Below are 14396 nucleotides of genomic sequence, written 5' to 3'. Positions count from 1 at the left end.
CGGGCCTGAATTTACAACCATGAGATCATGACCTGAGCAGAAATCAAGAGTCACTCAGCCAACTGAGCAATCTAGGAGTCCTGAAAATCCATAATTTTAAAAGTAGTTCTTCTCAGGGTGCCTGGGTGGCTCAGTTGGTTGGGCGCCTGACTCTTGATTTCGGCTCAGGTCATGATCTCACAGTTTCATGAGTTTGAGCCTCATGTTAGACTTTGTGCTGACAGCGCAGAGCCTGTTTGGGATTCTTCCTCTCTTTCTGCCCTTCTCCCGCTTGCGATCTTTCTGTCTCTCTCAAAATAAATAAATACACATTACATTAAAAACATCTTTTTAATGTGTATTTATTTTTGAAAGAGAGAGAGAGAGAGAGAGAGAGCGTGAGTGGGGGAGGGACAGAGAGAGAGGGAGACACAGACTCTGAGGCAGGCTCCAGGCTCTGAGCTATCAGCACAGAGCCAGATGTGGGGCTCAAACCCACAGTGAGATCATGACCTGAGCTGAAGTCAGACACTTAACCGACTGAGTCACCCAGGTGTCCTTAAATAAAATTTTTTAAAAGAGAAGTGTGCTCCTCTCCTCTATCTCAGCAGAATATTGACAACTAAACTCATTATTTTACTTTAACGTCATTCAATAAATGAAACCATATAATATGAAATTTAAATAGAGATGTTGTCAAGATTGCTGAATATTAAATAATTTAGTGTTATCCCAATATTTAAATAAAATTTGAAAATTTGCTAAAAGCAATTCAAAGAAACCAAGAAGAATAACATTGATCAGATTTTTGTGTAAACTTTCTTTGCTTCCTGTACATACATGTATTTATTATAGCATGTAACTATTTTTTTAGTTGGCTTTTCCTACTGTACTATGAACTCAGATGAGGCATGGATTGTTTTTCCTGCTTATCTTTATTCTGCACTTATTCAGTATCTGGTCTAAGATAGCCATTCAGTAAATATTTATGGATGAAGAGAAATGTAGCTGAATTTTGAAAATGAAAAGCCGACATAGTTTATTATTTCCATTGTAAAACTGTTACAGTGGGAATTGGGAAATTTCCATCAATGAATATATGTGTTATCTTTTATGATTGTACTATGATACTAGCATCTTATGATTGAGTCAGCATTTCTTATTTGCCTTTATTTTATCATTTAAAAATAGGAAGTGAAGGCTCATTTCTTGTGAAAAGAAAATCCAATTCAATTAGTGTGGGAGAATTTTACCGAGATCGTGCCTTACAGCGTTGCTCACCAAATTTGCAGAGACATTCCAACTCATTGGTAAGTTATGATTAATTGTGATTATGTTGTGTGTTTTGTTATTGGTATTCTCTTGATAACTGAAATTATGTGTCAAAGCTAGGAACTACTGGTACAGCAATTCCCTAATATTTGAAAACTTTATATACAGAATATATATATGTATATATGTATATATATGTATATATATGTGTATATACATATACATATACGTATAAACCATTTTAAATGTACATTTCTTGAGCTTTTGGGACCATATATGTACTAAGTACACTTCAAAATGATTTATCTTTTTTTTTTTTTTTTTTTTTTTTTTTCAGAGCTCCGTATCTATGGAGCCCAGGCTAGGTCTCTCTGTCTTATGGTGTGGCTTGGTCCTCTGAGTACTTTTGCTGGAAGTCTTACAGTGATCCTTAAGGAAACCAGATAGGAAACTGTTCTCTTCGCTGCAAGAAATGATAGTGATTTTATTATGAATGTCTATTTGTTTAATAGGGACCCATTTTCGATCATGAAGATTTACTGAGGCGGAAAAGAAAAATATTGTCTTCAGATGACTCACTCAGTAAGTATTTGACAATAATCGTAAATAAATAGATATTTTGAGGAGAATACAGTACTTTGTTAAATTTCCTCTGTTCAATTTTTTTTGGTGTTAATTTCATCGTACATAACCTTCAAATTCTGTGTACCTGATGATATCACACACTGTAGAAAAATGAAATACAGTTATAGATTTAGAACTTTACCTTTTACGATGCTATGTAGGACTGACTCTTATATCCTTTCTACTACTTTCCTGAAATGCAAATAGTACCGTCACCAATGCAACTCTTCATCTCTTTCTGCAGGTCTATTGTTTTTTTTTTTTACACTACTAATACCATTTGATTAAATATGTATTATTTATTGTCCACCTCTGCCACTGGAATGTAAGCTCTGTAGTTTGTTTTCTACTGAATCTCCAGTGCCTGGAAGGGATCCTGACAGTAGTAGGTGATCAGTAAATATTTACCGAGTGAACTTAAATTACTTGCTTATGTTTCCATTGTTTGTTTGTTTTTGACAAAAGGGTCATCAAAACTTCAATCCCATATGAGGCATTCAGACAGCATTTCTTCCCTGGCTTCTGAGAGAGAGTATATTACATCATTAGACCTTTCAGCAAACGAACTAAGAGACATTGATGCCCTAAGCCAGAAATGCTGTATAAGTGGTCATTTGGAGCATCTTGAAAAGCTGGAGCTTCACCAGAATGGACTCACAAACTTTCCACAACAATTGTGTGAAGTAAATTTAATTTATCCTTATTACTCTCAGGATATTTGAAGAGCTTTTGCAGTTTGATCTAATTTGCATGGTTAAATCTTTACAAAGAAGGATTACTTCATTGGATAGTAATTCCCCCTTTCTGGTAGTTGTCACATTAGTATCAGTCTATGTGGTGTTCAAGAACATCTTTGAGGATGGGGACCTGATGAAAAGGAACGCTAGGTTCTGTCCTGATGATACATGTGTACATGGTAGGATGTATCAAGGCTATACCTTCAGTTATTTACTTCTAGAAGACAACTTAAACTGTTTAAAGTAGGTAGACTGTTACACCTGGTTTAGTGGCACTGGCTCTGGCTTAGCTACCAGTTGTTTAACAATAAGTGTCACTTTGGCTGCTCTAAGCTTTCATTTCCTTACCTGCAGAAATACAGAGGCTCAGCTAAACTATCCGTAAGGCATTTATTTAGTTTTAAAATTATATGAGACTTAAAAGTTGATTCTTTTTGCTCAGAGTTCCTATTTTCAAAAATTAAAGTATTAAATGATCTGCCAATAGAATAGTCCTCTGAATATTTGTTCATCATTTTTATGTACTGTAGACAAGACCCAAAGATACACTGATGAATTAAAATAATCTTAATAAAATATTTAAATTATTAAACTGAATTCTTAGACTGAACTGCAAAGTGTGATGAAAAAACTGAATTTTTCTTCCCTTTTCTCACCTATAAAGCTTACGATAATTTTGAGACTTTTTAAAGCAACATTAACGTTGCATTTTTTAAGTATATTTAAGTGGTGTCTTTCCTTTACAGTGTGTGTATTTGGAGAAAGGGAGGACAGTCTTCTTGCAACCCATGTCTGAAATATGTTCACTCTCTCTTTCTCCCCCTCTTCGCCAGTCTAAATCCACCAAATCACAAGGGTCCTTACCCTTTTCTTTTCTTCTCTTCATCCCTCCAGACCAGGTTGGCTACACACCCGATTTACATTTCCATGGCATCCATGTTTTTCCCCCAGTGCTCATTCACTTATAAATTTTGATCTAAGGTATATTCTCTTCACTAAATTGTCAACTTCCTGAGAACAGGAACTGTTTCAGGCTTGTTCATGTCTGTTCTCAGTGCCTCATACTGTCTTCCATACAGTAGAGCCTTAACAGATGATTATTGAATTAATTCATGAAGGAATTAATGACTGACACTTGGTACACCTTCAATAAGTATTAGTTACAGAGTAAGTAAAATAGGACTAGAATATAGCTTAGCTAAAAAAAAAAAGAGGATTTGAAAAGAGCATGACAGGTTGAAAAACATCAGAATATTTAAAGACCAGACCAGCTCAGAATCTCTTAAGGAAATTTTAAATTGGCACCAATAGATGGCAGTTTTTAAAATCACCGCTTGAGGGGCGCCTGGGTGGCGCAGTCAGTTAAGCGTCCGACTTCAGCTCAGGTCACGATCTCGCCGTCCGTGAGTTCGAGCCCCGCGTCGGGCTCTGGGCTGATGGCTCGGAGCCTGGAGCCTGCTTCCGATTCTGTGTCTCCCTCTCTCTCTGCCCCTCCCCGTTCATGCTCTGTCTCTCTCTGTCTCAAAAATAAATAAACGTTAAAAAAAATAAAAATAAAAAAAATAAAATTACCGCTTGTAGGTGTCTATGCCAAAAAATTTCCTGGTTATAATTTGGGAATGAATAATTTAAAAATACATTTTTTTGAATAATCTGGTAGGATCTGAAACAGTGATAGATATTTTGAAACAACTTCTGGGGCAAAGATCCATTAATATAAACTTTATAATCATGTCAAACTCTAGATTTCTGTGAGGATAAATATATTGGTATATAACGAAGAGCAGAGAGAAGAGATTATTTTTTATATTGTAGCCGTTTGACGACAATCCATACCAAAGATTTAAAACATTGACATATAAATGGAAAGTTTCTTATTGTCATGGTAAAATTAGAAAGTGCTTAAAAATGGAAAATAGGGATTTGAAACAAAAAGTTTTATAAAAAAGAGGAAGTCCTAAAATGAAACCTGTATACAATGACTACTTTTTTGGTTAAGTCATATTTATATTAAAATGTGTAACAGTTTCTAAAAGCTAGTATTTAAAAATGTATTCCCAGGATTGTGTCCTACTGTTTATTCATTAATTAATTCAAATATTTGTTGAGGCTTATTCTGCTTCCATTTCACTCTTTGCGGGAATAATTTGCAAAAACAAAACAAAACTGAAATAAGCTCTTAACCCTGTTTTTCTGAATTGCTTTTGACAGTTACCTGTTATGTTTTCCTGGTTTTTACCCATTTAATAGCAGGGATGGTTGGATTAGTCATTATACTGAGGCTCTCTTATGGATTGTGTTTTCAGGTTTTTGGAAAATTTTTTAATTTTTTTTTTTTCAACGTTTATTTGTTTTTGGGACAGAGAGAGACAGAGCGTGAACGGGGGAGGGGCAGAGAGAGAGGGAGACACAGAATCGGAAACAGGCTCCAGGCTCTGAGCCATCAGCCCAGAGCCCGACGCGGGGCTCGAACCCACGGACCGCGAGATCGTGACCTGGCTGAAGTCGGACGCTTAACCGACTGCGCCACCCAGGCGCCCCTTTGGAAATTTTTTAATGGTTCTAGTTACCAGCGGTATGGAAGGCAGAAATATTAGCTAATTTGAAGTTTTTCAGATGGTTTTCAGATGGTTAGAGAATTTTAAAATATTGTCTTTCCAGACCCTGAAGTGTTTGACACATTTGGACTTGCACAGTAATAAATTTACATCATTTCCCTCTTACTTGTTGAAAATGAATTGTATTGCCAACCTTGATATCTCTCGAAACGACATCAACCCCTCAGTACTTTTGGATCCTGCAGTGAAGTGCCCAACCTTGAAGCAGTTTAACTTGTCATATAATCAGCTGTCTTCTTTTCCTGAGAACCTTGGTGATGTGGTAGAGAAATTGGAACAGCTCATTTTAGAAGGGTAAGAAAGGGGCTCATTAAATACAAAAGGGTTGCCTTACATTGAAGTTTCATAAGAATGACAAAATATGCTGACATTATTTCTATAGTAATGGGTTTTAAACCATAATATGAGAAGAGACTGAGGGAATTAATATTATAGTTTCTATCAGTTGACTTAAATTTTTACAACTAATTTAAAACTTAATCAGTCTGCTTTGATGCTATTCTTTGAAGGCAAATTGTTTTGATTTTTTTCTTCAAAGCATATGAATTTATGCAATTTAATCCTCATTTTGTTTCTTATAACTAGAAATAAAATATCAGGAATATGTTCCCACTTAAGCCTGAAGGAACTGAAAATTTTAAACCTTAGTAAAAACCACATTACATCCCTATCAGAAGATTTCCTTGAGGCGTGTCCTAAAGTGGAGAGTTTCAGTGCCAGAATGAATTATCTTGGTAAGTATCCTATGGGAATCTCCTTTTAACCAGTATTAGAGGATGAGTCATACATGGACATTTCAGGTGGGGATATAAAGGTGGCATTTCAATTTAAATGTAATGGGGGAATTTCAGATATAAAGTTAACAGGTCAGTGATTAAAAAAAATGAGTTTTCAAGCCATGAAAACGTGGAAGAAACTTAAACGCATATTGCTGCATGAAAGAAGCCAATCTGAAGAGGCTACGTGCTATATGATTCCAACTATATGACATTTTGGATAAGACAGAACTGTGGGGACAGTAAAATAACCAGTGATGGTCAGGAGTTTGGAGGGAGGGACAGAGGAATGAGGAGGTGAGTGGGATTTTTAGGACAGTGAAACTATTCTGTGTGACGCTGTAAAGTGGGTACGTGTCATCATACATTTGTCCTAGAGGACATACAACATGAAGAGTGAACTTCATTGTAAATGATGACTTTTAGTTAATAATAATGTATTAATATTGTCTTACCAATTATAACAAATACACCAAGCTATGCAAGTTATTAGTCATAAGAATAAAAATGTGTGTGTGTGGGGAGGGGGAGTGATGGTGAAGAGAGAAGGGCTTTAAGGGAACTCTTTGTACTTTCTGCTCAATTCTTCTGTACACCTGAAGCTACCCTAAAAACTAGTTTATTTTTAAATTCTAAAACATAAAAAATTTTTAATACTGAAAAAATTTTCAATTTAAAAAATTACAGCAGATTGCTGTTGTCATAGACTAAAATGACATTTCCTTGGACTCCCAGATAGTTCTTTATACTGTGGTTCATTTTAGTCTGAAAAACTAAAAATGCATATGGCTGCATGAACTGGTTGAAGCCAGAATACTGAGTGCCCAACTGAGGTTTACTCAATTTTTTGGATTATAAATATAGTTACTGTTATTATTTCTTTTAGAAATAAAATTAATCAGTTAACAGTTTTCAAATTAGTAAGGTTAATGTGTATTCATTGAGCACTTGCTCTGATACTAGAAGATATTCTAGTAATACAGAATATGATCATCACTTTTATTTTCTCTTAGCATGTGAGATAGCAGGGAATTATGTTTATCTGAACATAAGTTCAGTAGTCTATCTGAACATTCTAGTATTAAGGGACAAAATACTTTTATGGAAATATATGGGGACTCCCCATATTTTATCTTCCTCAAGAAGATAAAAGGAGGCCACGTGCACCTTCCCATCCATGTATACTGACTGACTCTGTAAAATACTTTTTAATGCTGCTTAAAAGCAGAATACAATTTGACATATCCTAAAATATTTTATTTTGTTGGAACTTTCAGAAGCTAGTAATGATAAAAGCTATGTAAATTTGTATAATATTTTCTTCCTTTCTCCCTTCTACTAGGCCTTTTGAATATTGCCCATTTTCCTACTATGGACCTGAAAATGGGGGATAGAGTGGTTCCCTCTCTAATGAGCAAAGAAAACCCAGTCTCTGTCCTTAGGGAATAAGTAGTTAGGTTCAGAAGACAGGCATTCAGTAACTAAGCTAAGTGTTGTGAGGAAAAGTTGAGGATGCTACTGGGGTACCTCGGTGGGGAGTGGAGGCTCATATCCAGACTGTGGAGACAGGGAAAGGTTTCTGTGTCTCTGACACTTAAGTTGGATCTGGAAAGAAGAGCATCCCAAGAAACCTGAGGCTTGATTCATACGTCATCTCAGCTGAATCTCATAAAAATCCTATAGGGTAGGATAGGTATGATCTCTGATCGACTGAGATTTTTGTGTGTCATAGAGGTGTAGAATGAATTAACTAGTTGTAGTGGAAACTTGAATATAACCAAGTTCAAAAATCTGTTTGCTTTGCACTACAACAACTGTGTAGTTTTAGGGTCTTTCATTTAGAAAGATGCCCTAGGAAGGTGATATCTGAGCAGAACCACTAACCATTACAAATAATCCCAAGTGAAATATAGTTTCAGTCCTTTGACTTTATGAGTGTCTTTTCCATACAGCATCTGAACCTCTTAATTCTTAAGAGGAGAATCATTTATTTTGCCACAAATACTTTTCAGATATAGGTAAAAAATAATAGCATGTTCCTTTTCAGCCTCTCAGGAAAACAGCTTTGAGCAGTGTTTTGGAACACTTTGACTCTTGAAGATTTTACTAGAGAAAATATAACCCATTGAAAATGCTAAGAAGTAATTTCTCAAGCCACTTGCATAGAACCATAGAGCTTTAGATATCTGAAGAATCTCAGAATTCATCTAGTGTAGCTGCACTATTTTACAGATAAAAAATAGGCTGAGTGATTTGCTCATTTTCCAAAATTGTGTCCACAGAGTTTTATTTATTATACTTCATACTGTATTTCCTTTTTGGAAGTTCATAAAATATATGAGAATATTGAGGACGCTGAGACATTTCACCTTATTTTACTTAAATGTTTCCCCAATCTCTTAAGATCATATGATCAAAGAATACTTTTATTAAGTAACATCCACTGTTGTTGCATAGAACACTCTTTATTAGGTGGTACTGTAAAGAATTTTTATCTTTACGTTGTATTGTGTATTAATTTTCAAAGTGTTTTATATTTACTTAAGAGTAATATGAATTAATTTATAATTTATGTACACATAATATCACATAATTTGGAATGAATATTCTAATAATTTTTACTCTGTACAGATGTTGGGCAGAGATTTGTGTTTAGATAATTGTTTAGATTTCAGATGAAAATATTCTTATAAGGATGGTGTATTATTTTAATGTTCAGTGTTAGGAGTAAGGCTATTACCTTATTTTAAAAGTCAGCATGAAAATGGAAATTGAATTAAGTGACAGGTCCTTGGTAGCTGTTCTTACTGTCAAATCTAATGGAAATCTAGTTAAAATGATTAAAATGTCCCTTATCTCACTTTTATTTTCTTTTAGCTGCTGTGCCTTTTTTGCCTTCTTCTCTGACAAGCCTAAAATTGTCCCAAAACAGATTTACATGTGTTCCTGAAGCAATTTTAAATCTTCCACAGTAAGTTTGCTATTTTAATTTTAAAACCACATGAGCTGGAACAAAGCCCTCAGAAACATGGTTTTCATTTAGGCATATCAATTAATTTATAATTCATAATTGATTTCTAAAGCTATTCAGTTTAATGTTCTTAAATCTATGAATGTTTGTTTTTTACTAGGCAAAACACCCAAGTTGCTATTTGTGTTTTCTTTAACTTTTATATCAGGGTGCTATTGTTTTGAAACAATTTAATGCAGGGGCGCCTGGGTGGCGCAGTCGGTTAAGCGTCCGGCCTCAGCCAGGTCACGATCTCGCGGTCCGTGAGTTCGAGCCCCGCGTCGGGCTCTGGGCTGATGGCTCAGAGCCTGGAGCCTGTTTCCGATTCTGTGTTTCCCTCTCTCTCTGCCCCTCCCCCGTTCATGCTCTGTCTCTCTCTGTCCCAAAAATAAATAAACGTTGAAAAAAAAATTAAAAAAAAAAAAAAGAAACAATTTAATGTTAATTAATGTTTGCACCATTACAAATAATTGAGGTTATAGTGGCTATCGCTTTAACTTTAAAATTTTGCTTGCTCTCAGAGGTTGATATGCTACTAAGATATTTGAAATTATACTTATGTTTGAGTAAAAACTGGAGAAAGAGTGGTTCCCTCACTAATGAGCAAAGCAAACCCAGTCTCTGTCCTCAGGGAATAAGTAATTAGGTTGAGAAGACAGGCATTCAATAACTAAGCTACATGCTGTGAGGAAAAGTTGAGGGTTATACAAGGGTACCTCGGGGAGGATCTCATCCAGACCGTGGAGGCAAGGAAATGTTTGGCGAAGACATTTTTGGTGAGGATTAGGACAATTTATATAGCTCTAGGTATTTGGGGATGTTTCTAGTTAGTTTCATTAAAAAAATGAAAGCTTTCTATGTTATCTTAAATACCATTATAACTGTGTTGTATATATTATAAACCAAATCCATAAGTGTATATGTGCAAATATATAGGCAAATAATGTATAGGCAAATAATGCTTAGTTATAATCTAGCCATAGAAGATGTCAAACAGACATATAATAATTAATTTCAATCTGGCTTTAGAATGTGTTAGACACTGTTTTAAGTGCTCAGTGGTGGATGCTGCCTTTAATTGTCCTAATAAAACTGGAAATAGGTGCTGTTATTATCTCCACTTTATAATGAAAATATTATTTTATTAAAGAGATGAAGTAACTTGCCTAAAGTCACAATTCTTAAACTCTGGTGGCTCAACCTTCTAGTCTTAACTCATGTATACAGGCACCTCTAGAATACATAATATGTTCCTGGGGTGCCTGGGTGGCTCAATCAGTTGAGCGTCTGACTTTGGCTCTGGTCATGATCTCATGGTTTGTGAGTTCAAGTCCCGCGTTAAGCTCTGTGCTGACAGCTCAGAACCTGGAGCCTGTTTCAGATCTGTGTCTCCCTCTCTCTCTGCCCCTCCGCCACTCGTGCTCTGTCTCTCTCTCTCTCTCTCTCTCTCTCTCTCTCTCTCTCAAAAATAAATAAAAATTAAAAAATAAAAAAACATAATATGTTCCTGAAAATGTGTTTGAAAGTCAAATATTTATGAAAGTTAATTAGTAGATATATTACCATAAAGGTTTCTTCCCAAATAACTAAAAATATTATTCGGTCCTTAATTACTCTATACTTTTAGACAGCATCTCCAGATATACATTTCTAGCATTTTGTATATATTTCTTTAGAACAATTTTCTGTGAAACAAAAGAATATGCAGTTGGCCAGCTTAAGTTCCCATTGAGGCTAAAAAGGATTGCTTTTGAACAGTCTGGTGATTCTTGGCTTTATCTAAGTTGTATGGTTTGTTAGATATTCACATCTTTTCTCTAAAACAGTCCAATTAATTTTCTTATTTTCACACATCTTTATGAGACAGTTAGGGCAGAATCCAGGATAATTGTAAAATGAGAGCAAAGACGTGTAGACCTGAACCTTGGTGTAGAAGGTTGTACGACTACGTGAGCTTAGGTAGAACCAATTCATCATGGTTCAGATATGCTGCATGAAAGGGGTCAGTATATAACAGCAAAAGTCCAGGCAACCTTTACATGGTCAAATATATCACCATCACTGACTGTGTATTCTTCCTACACATGTACGCTTATATGTGACGTGTTTTTCTGTCGTTTCCTGCAAACTTTGGGGAGTGTATTCCTGCATGAAAGCAACCAATTTGCATTGGGCCTACCACATGCAAGACATCATGTTCAGTGTTGAGATACTTATCATACTGAGACAAGCTGTTAAAAGGTTATGCCCCTGCATGTTATTAATTAGCTCCAGGACATAACGTCTGAAGAATCCTCCCAGTAACGAGGGGAATTGAAAAGAGAAGCGGGGAGCTACATATTTGTAACCCTTGTATAGAAGGCATATTTATAAATCTTGTATAGAAATGACCATTTTTGCCTTTGTTAATTATGATTTCTCATGCATCATAAACATTGGTAAACACTTGGCTCTTTCATTCTAAGATTGACATTTTCATGGTTCTGAAGTAAGGAAATTATGCTTCAGTTTTGTTTTTAATGGTCCTTATTCACTTAAATGTTGTTCCTAGTGAGACATACTTTTTTCTAGCCCATATATGTCTCTATGAACACACAAGAACACATGCATACTTAAATATAAATAATGTTAGTTTTAAAGTTGTTTCTCTGGTGAAAATTGCTTGTGATATTATCTCACGTGTTGTGGAAGCACTGATTTGGCTTTTATGTTGACATTGTATTGTTCTAGCTTACGGTCCTTAGATATGAGCAGCAATGATATTCAATATCTACCGAGTCCTGCACACTGGAAATCTTTGAACTTAAGGGAACTCTTGTTCAGTTTTAATCAGATCAGCGTCTTGGACTTGAGTGAAAAAGCACATGTGTGGTCAAGAGTAGAGAAACTGCATCTTGCTCATAATAAACTGAAAGAGGTAAGAGGTCATCCTATTTGTTTAAAATGATTGCCGATTTAATAATGTGCTTTTGTGATTTGAAAACATCACGGATTGGCCATTTTGAAATCTGTTTGATATTTCTTATCTTTGAATAACATCCAATCCTACCATGAAGTAAATGGGCATATTAGCGTAGGTTAACTTTCTTAAAAATCACTTTGTGTTCTAGTTTTGAAGAATTATATGGATATATATATTTAATTATGAATATGTGTAATGCTCTAAGTGTTTTATTTTTCGCTAAATCTCTGATCTCATCACAGACTCAGATACTCTATATTTCCCAAGTTGTTGCTGAGCCGTATGCAGTATGTGTTTTTCAGCTGACTTTCCTATTTTCTTAAACTTGTGCATGCCTCCATCATGCTGCCCTTTACCCCAGTGGGTCAGCCTTCTTTGCTTCACTCCATTGCCTCTGTTGTAAATCTAAAACTGATTTTTCCATTCATCCGAGAAAAAAAATATATTTTTGCCAACTTCAAGTTTTTTTGTATATGAAAGCCAAAAAGAATTAAGTTCAGAAAAACTGTGGGGGCACCTGGGTGGCTCAGTCAAGTGTTCGACGTCAGTCCAGGTCATTATCTCACTGTTCATGAGTTCAAGCCCTGCATCGGGCTCTGTGCTGAAAGCTCAGAGCCTGGAGCTTGCTTCAGATTCTGTGTCTCCCTCTCTCTCTGCCCCTCTCCTGCTCACACTCTGTCTCTCTCTCAAAAATAAACATTAAGGGGCGCCTGGGTGGCGCAGTCGGTTAAGCGTCCGACTTCAGCCAGGTCACGATCTCGCGGTCCGTGAGTTCGAGCCCCGCATCAGGCTCTGGGCTGATGGCTCAGAGCCTGGAGCCTGTTTACGATTCTGTGTCTCCCTCTCTCTCTGCTCCTCCCTGTTCATGCTCTGTCTCTCTCTGTCCCAAAAATAAATAAACATTGAAAAAAAAATTTAAAAAATAAATAAATAAAAAAAATAAACATTAAAAAAAATTAAAAAAAAAGAAACTGTGAATATTTTTTGCTACTTGTTTTTTTTTTTTATTTTGTCAGCAAATCAATGTTTTCTGTTGTAAAAGTAATGCACACTGCTTAACAATTTGGAAGAGGAAAAAATAAAAAGACCCCCTACCAGGATACTACCTAAAGTGTAAACATTTAGTTATATTTTTAGAACATTATGTTGTATGTAAGTTTATAACTAGATCTTTATAGTTTTACTGAAGAAAATAGTGTAAAGGAACAGACTGAAGTCACAGATGACTGGATTTAGATAAATATAAAAAACTTCTTTACTTTCAGTGTTGTGAGGAGGAGATGTTTACCAAGGGAGAATGGGTCTTTAAACATTATAAATAAGTGATATATATTGTTTTGGGTAAGTCATTTATACTTGCATATATTTGTATTGACAACTATGACAGATTCTGCTGAGAGATTATTCAAGTTGCAGATAGGCTCTCTGAGCCTTTCTCATTTCCTAGTAAGCACCTTGTTTCTTGGCAACACACATTTCTTCCTTCCTACCAACAGGATTTGCCCTTTTTTTTTTTTATCTCATTAAGATTCCTCCTGAGATTGGCTGTCTTGAAAACCTGACCTCCTTTGATGTCAGTTACAATCTGGAACTGAGATCCTTTCCTAATGAAATGGGGAAATTAAGCAAAATATGGGATCTTCCTTTGGATGAACTACGTCTTAATTTTGATTTTAAACATATAGGATGTAAAGCCAAAGACATCATAAGGTTAGATAATTTTATTTCCATTTTTAAAATTAAGTTTGCTTCAGATGTTTTTTAGTCTGTGACTTCGATGGATATAATAGTTATGATTTAGGAAATAATACATAGTACTGTTTCATGGTAATATGCTATGTGTCATTTGCCTTTTATTTAATAAATGGGTTCATTTGGTGCCACTGAAGAGCTTTTCATTTTCTCCTAGCCAAGCTGATGTGGAGAGAATGGCTTTCCCTTCTTATCCATGCTTTTCATTAGAAATGGACTCTAAAAGGAAATTATGGCTATTTGGTCTCTTGTTACAAATATATGTTCTAAAGAAATAGTGCAAAGTATAATGACTTCTCAAGCTGCATTTCATATAGTGAATAGTTACCATGTGTCTGTTCTATCTTAAAGCATTATAGATACTTAAATGATATAAAATTACTAACTTCGATTTTGCCTGTGAGGGTGAATAACCTACTAACGCTGGCCATTTTTGAAACCACCAGAGCTCTCCAGACATCACTGCTTGTGGTCTTCACACATTATGAACTTCAAATATCTTTGGTAATGGACTGTATCTTACTCTCTGTCACCACTTCAGTGTGTCAGTCTTACTATTACCTACTTGTAAAGTTATTTAATCCCATTTCCACCAAATTACTCCTATCTATATTTATCTTGCAGGCTTCAGCTCATTTGTCACCTCTCTGTATCCATGACTTGACT

The 14396-nt window shown here is 35.4% G+C and overlaps 1 protein-coding gene across 1 annotated transcript in view; it reads left to right on the top strand.

The window, feature by feature from the left end:
- LRRK2 (leucine rich repeat kinase 2) overlaps window positions 1-14396 on the top strand; it is a 138908-nt gene that overhangs the window by 61903 nt on the left and 62609 nt on the right. The window contains exons 21-28 of the mRNA XM_040488426.1: window positions 1171-1289; window positions 1764-1833; window positions 2341-2558; window positions 5274-5524; window positions 5816-5964; window positions 8884-8977; window positions 11747-11933; window positions 13507-13688. Of these exons, the coding sequence (XP_040344360.1) occupies window positions 1171-1289; window positions 1764-1833; window positions 2341-2558; window positions 5274-5524; window positions 5816-5964; window positions 8884-8977; window positions 11747-11933; window positions 13507-13688 (1270 nt within the window). The remainder of the gene's footprint in view (window positions 1-1170; window positions 1290-1763; window positions 1834-2340; window positions 2559-5273; window positions 5525-5815; window positions 5965-8883; window positions 8978-11746; window positions 11934-13506; window positions 13689-14396) is intronic.

The sequence above is a fragment of the Herpailurus yagouaroundi genome, unplaced genomic scaffold (genome assembly GCF_014898765.1).
Source record: "Herpailurus yagouaroundi ecotype Mexico unplaced genomic scaffold, PumYag 166, whole genome shotgun sequence".
Taxonomy (NCBI): Eukaryota; Metazoa; Chordata; class Mammalia; order Carnivora; family Felidae; genus Herpailurus; species Herpailurus yagouaroundi.
The sequence above is the reverse complement of the archived record's forward strand: the minus strand, read 5'-3'. Positions and strand labels throughout refer to the sequence as shown.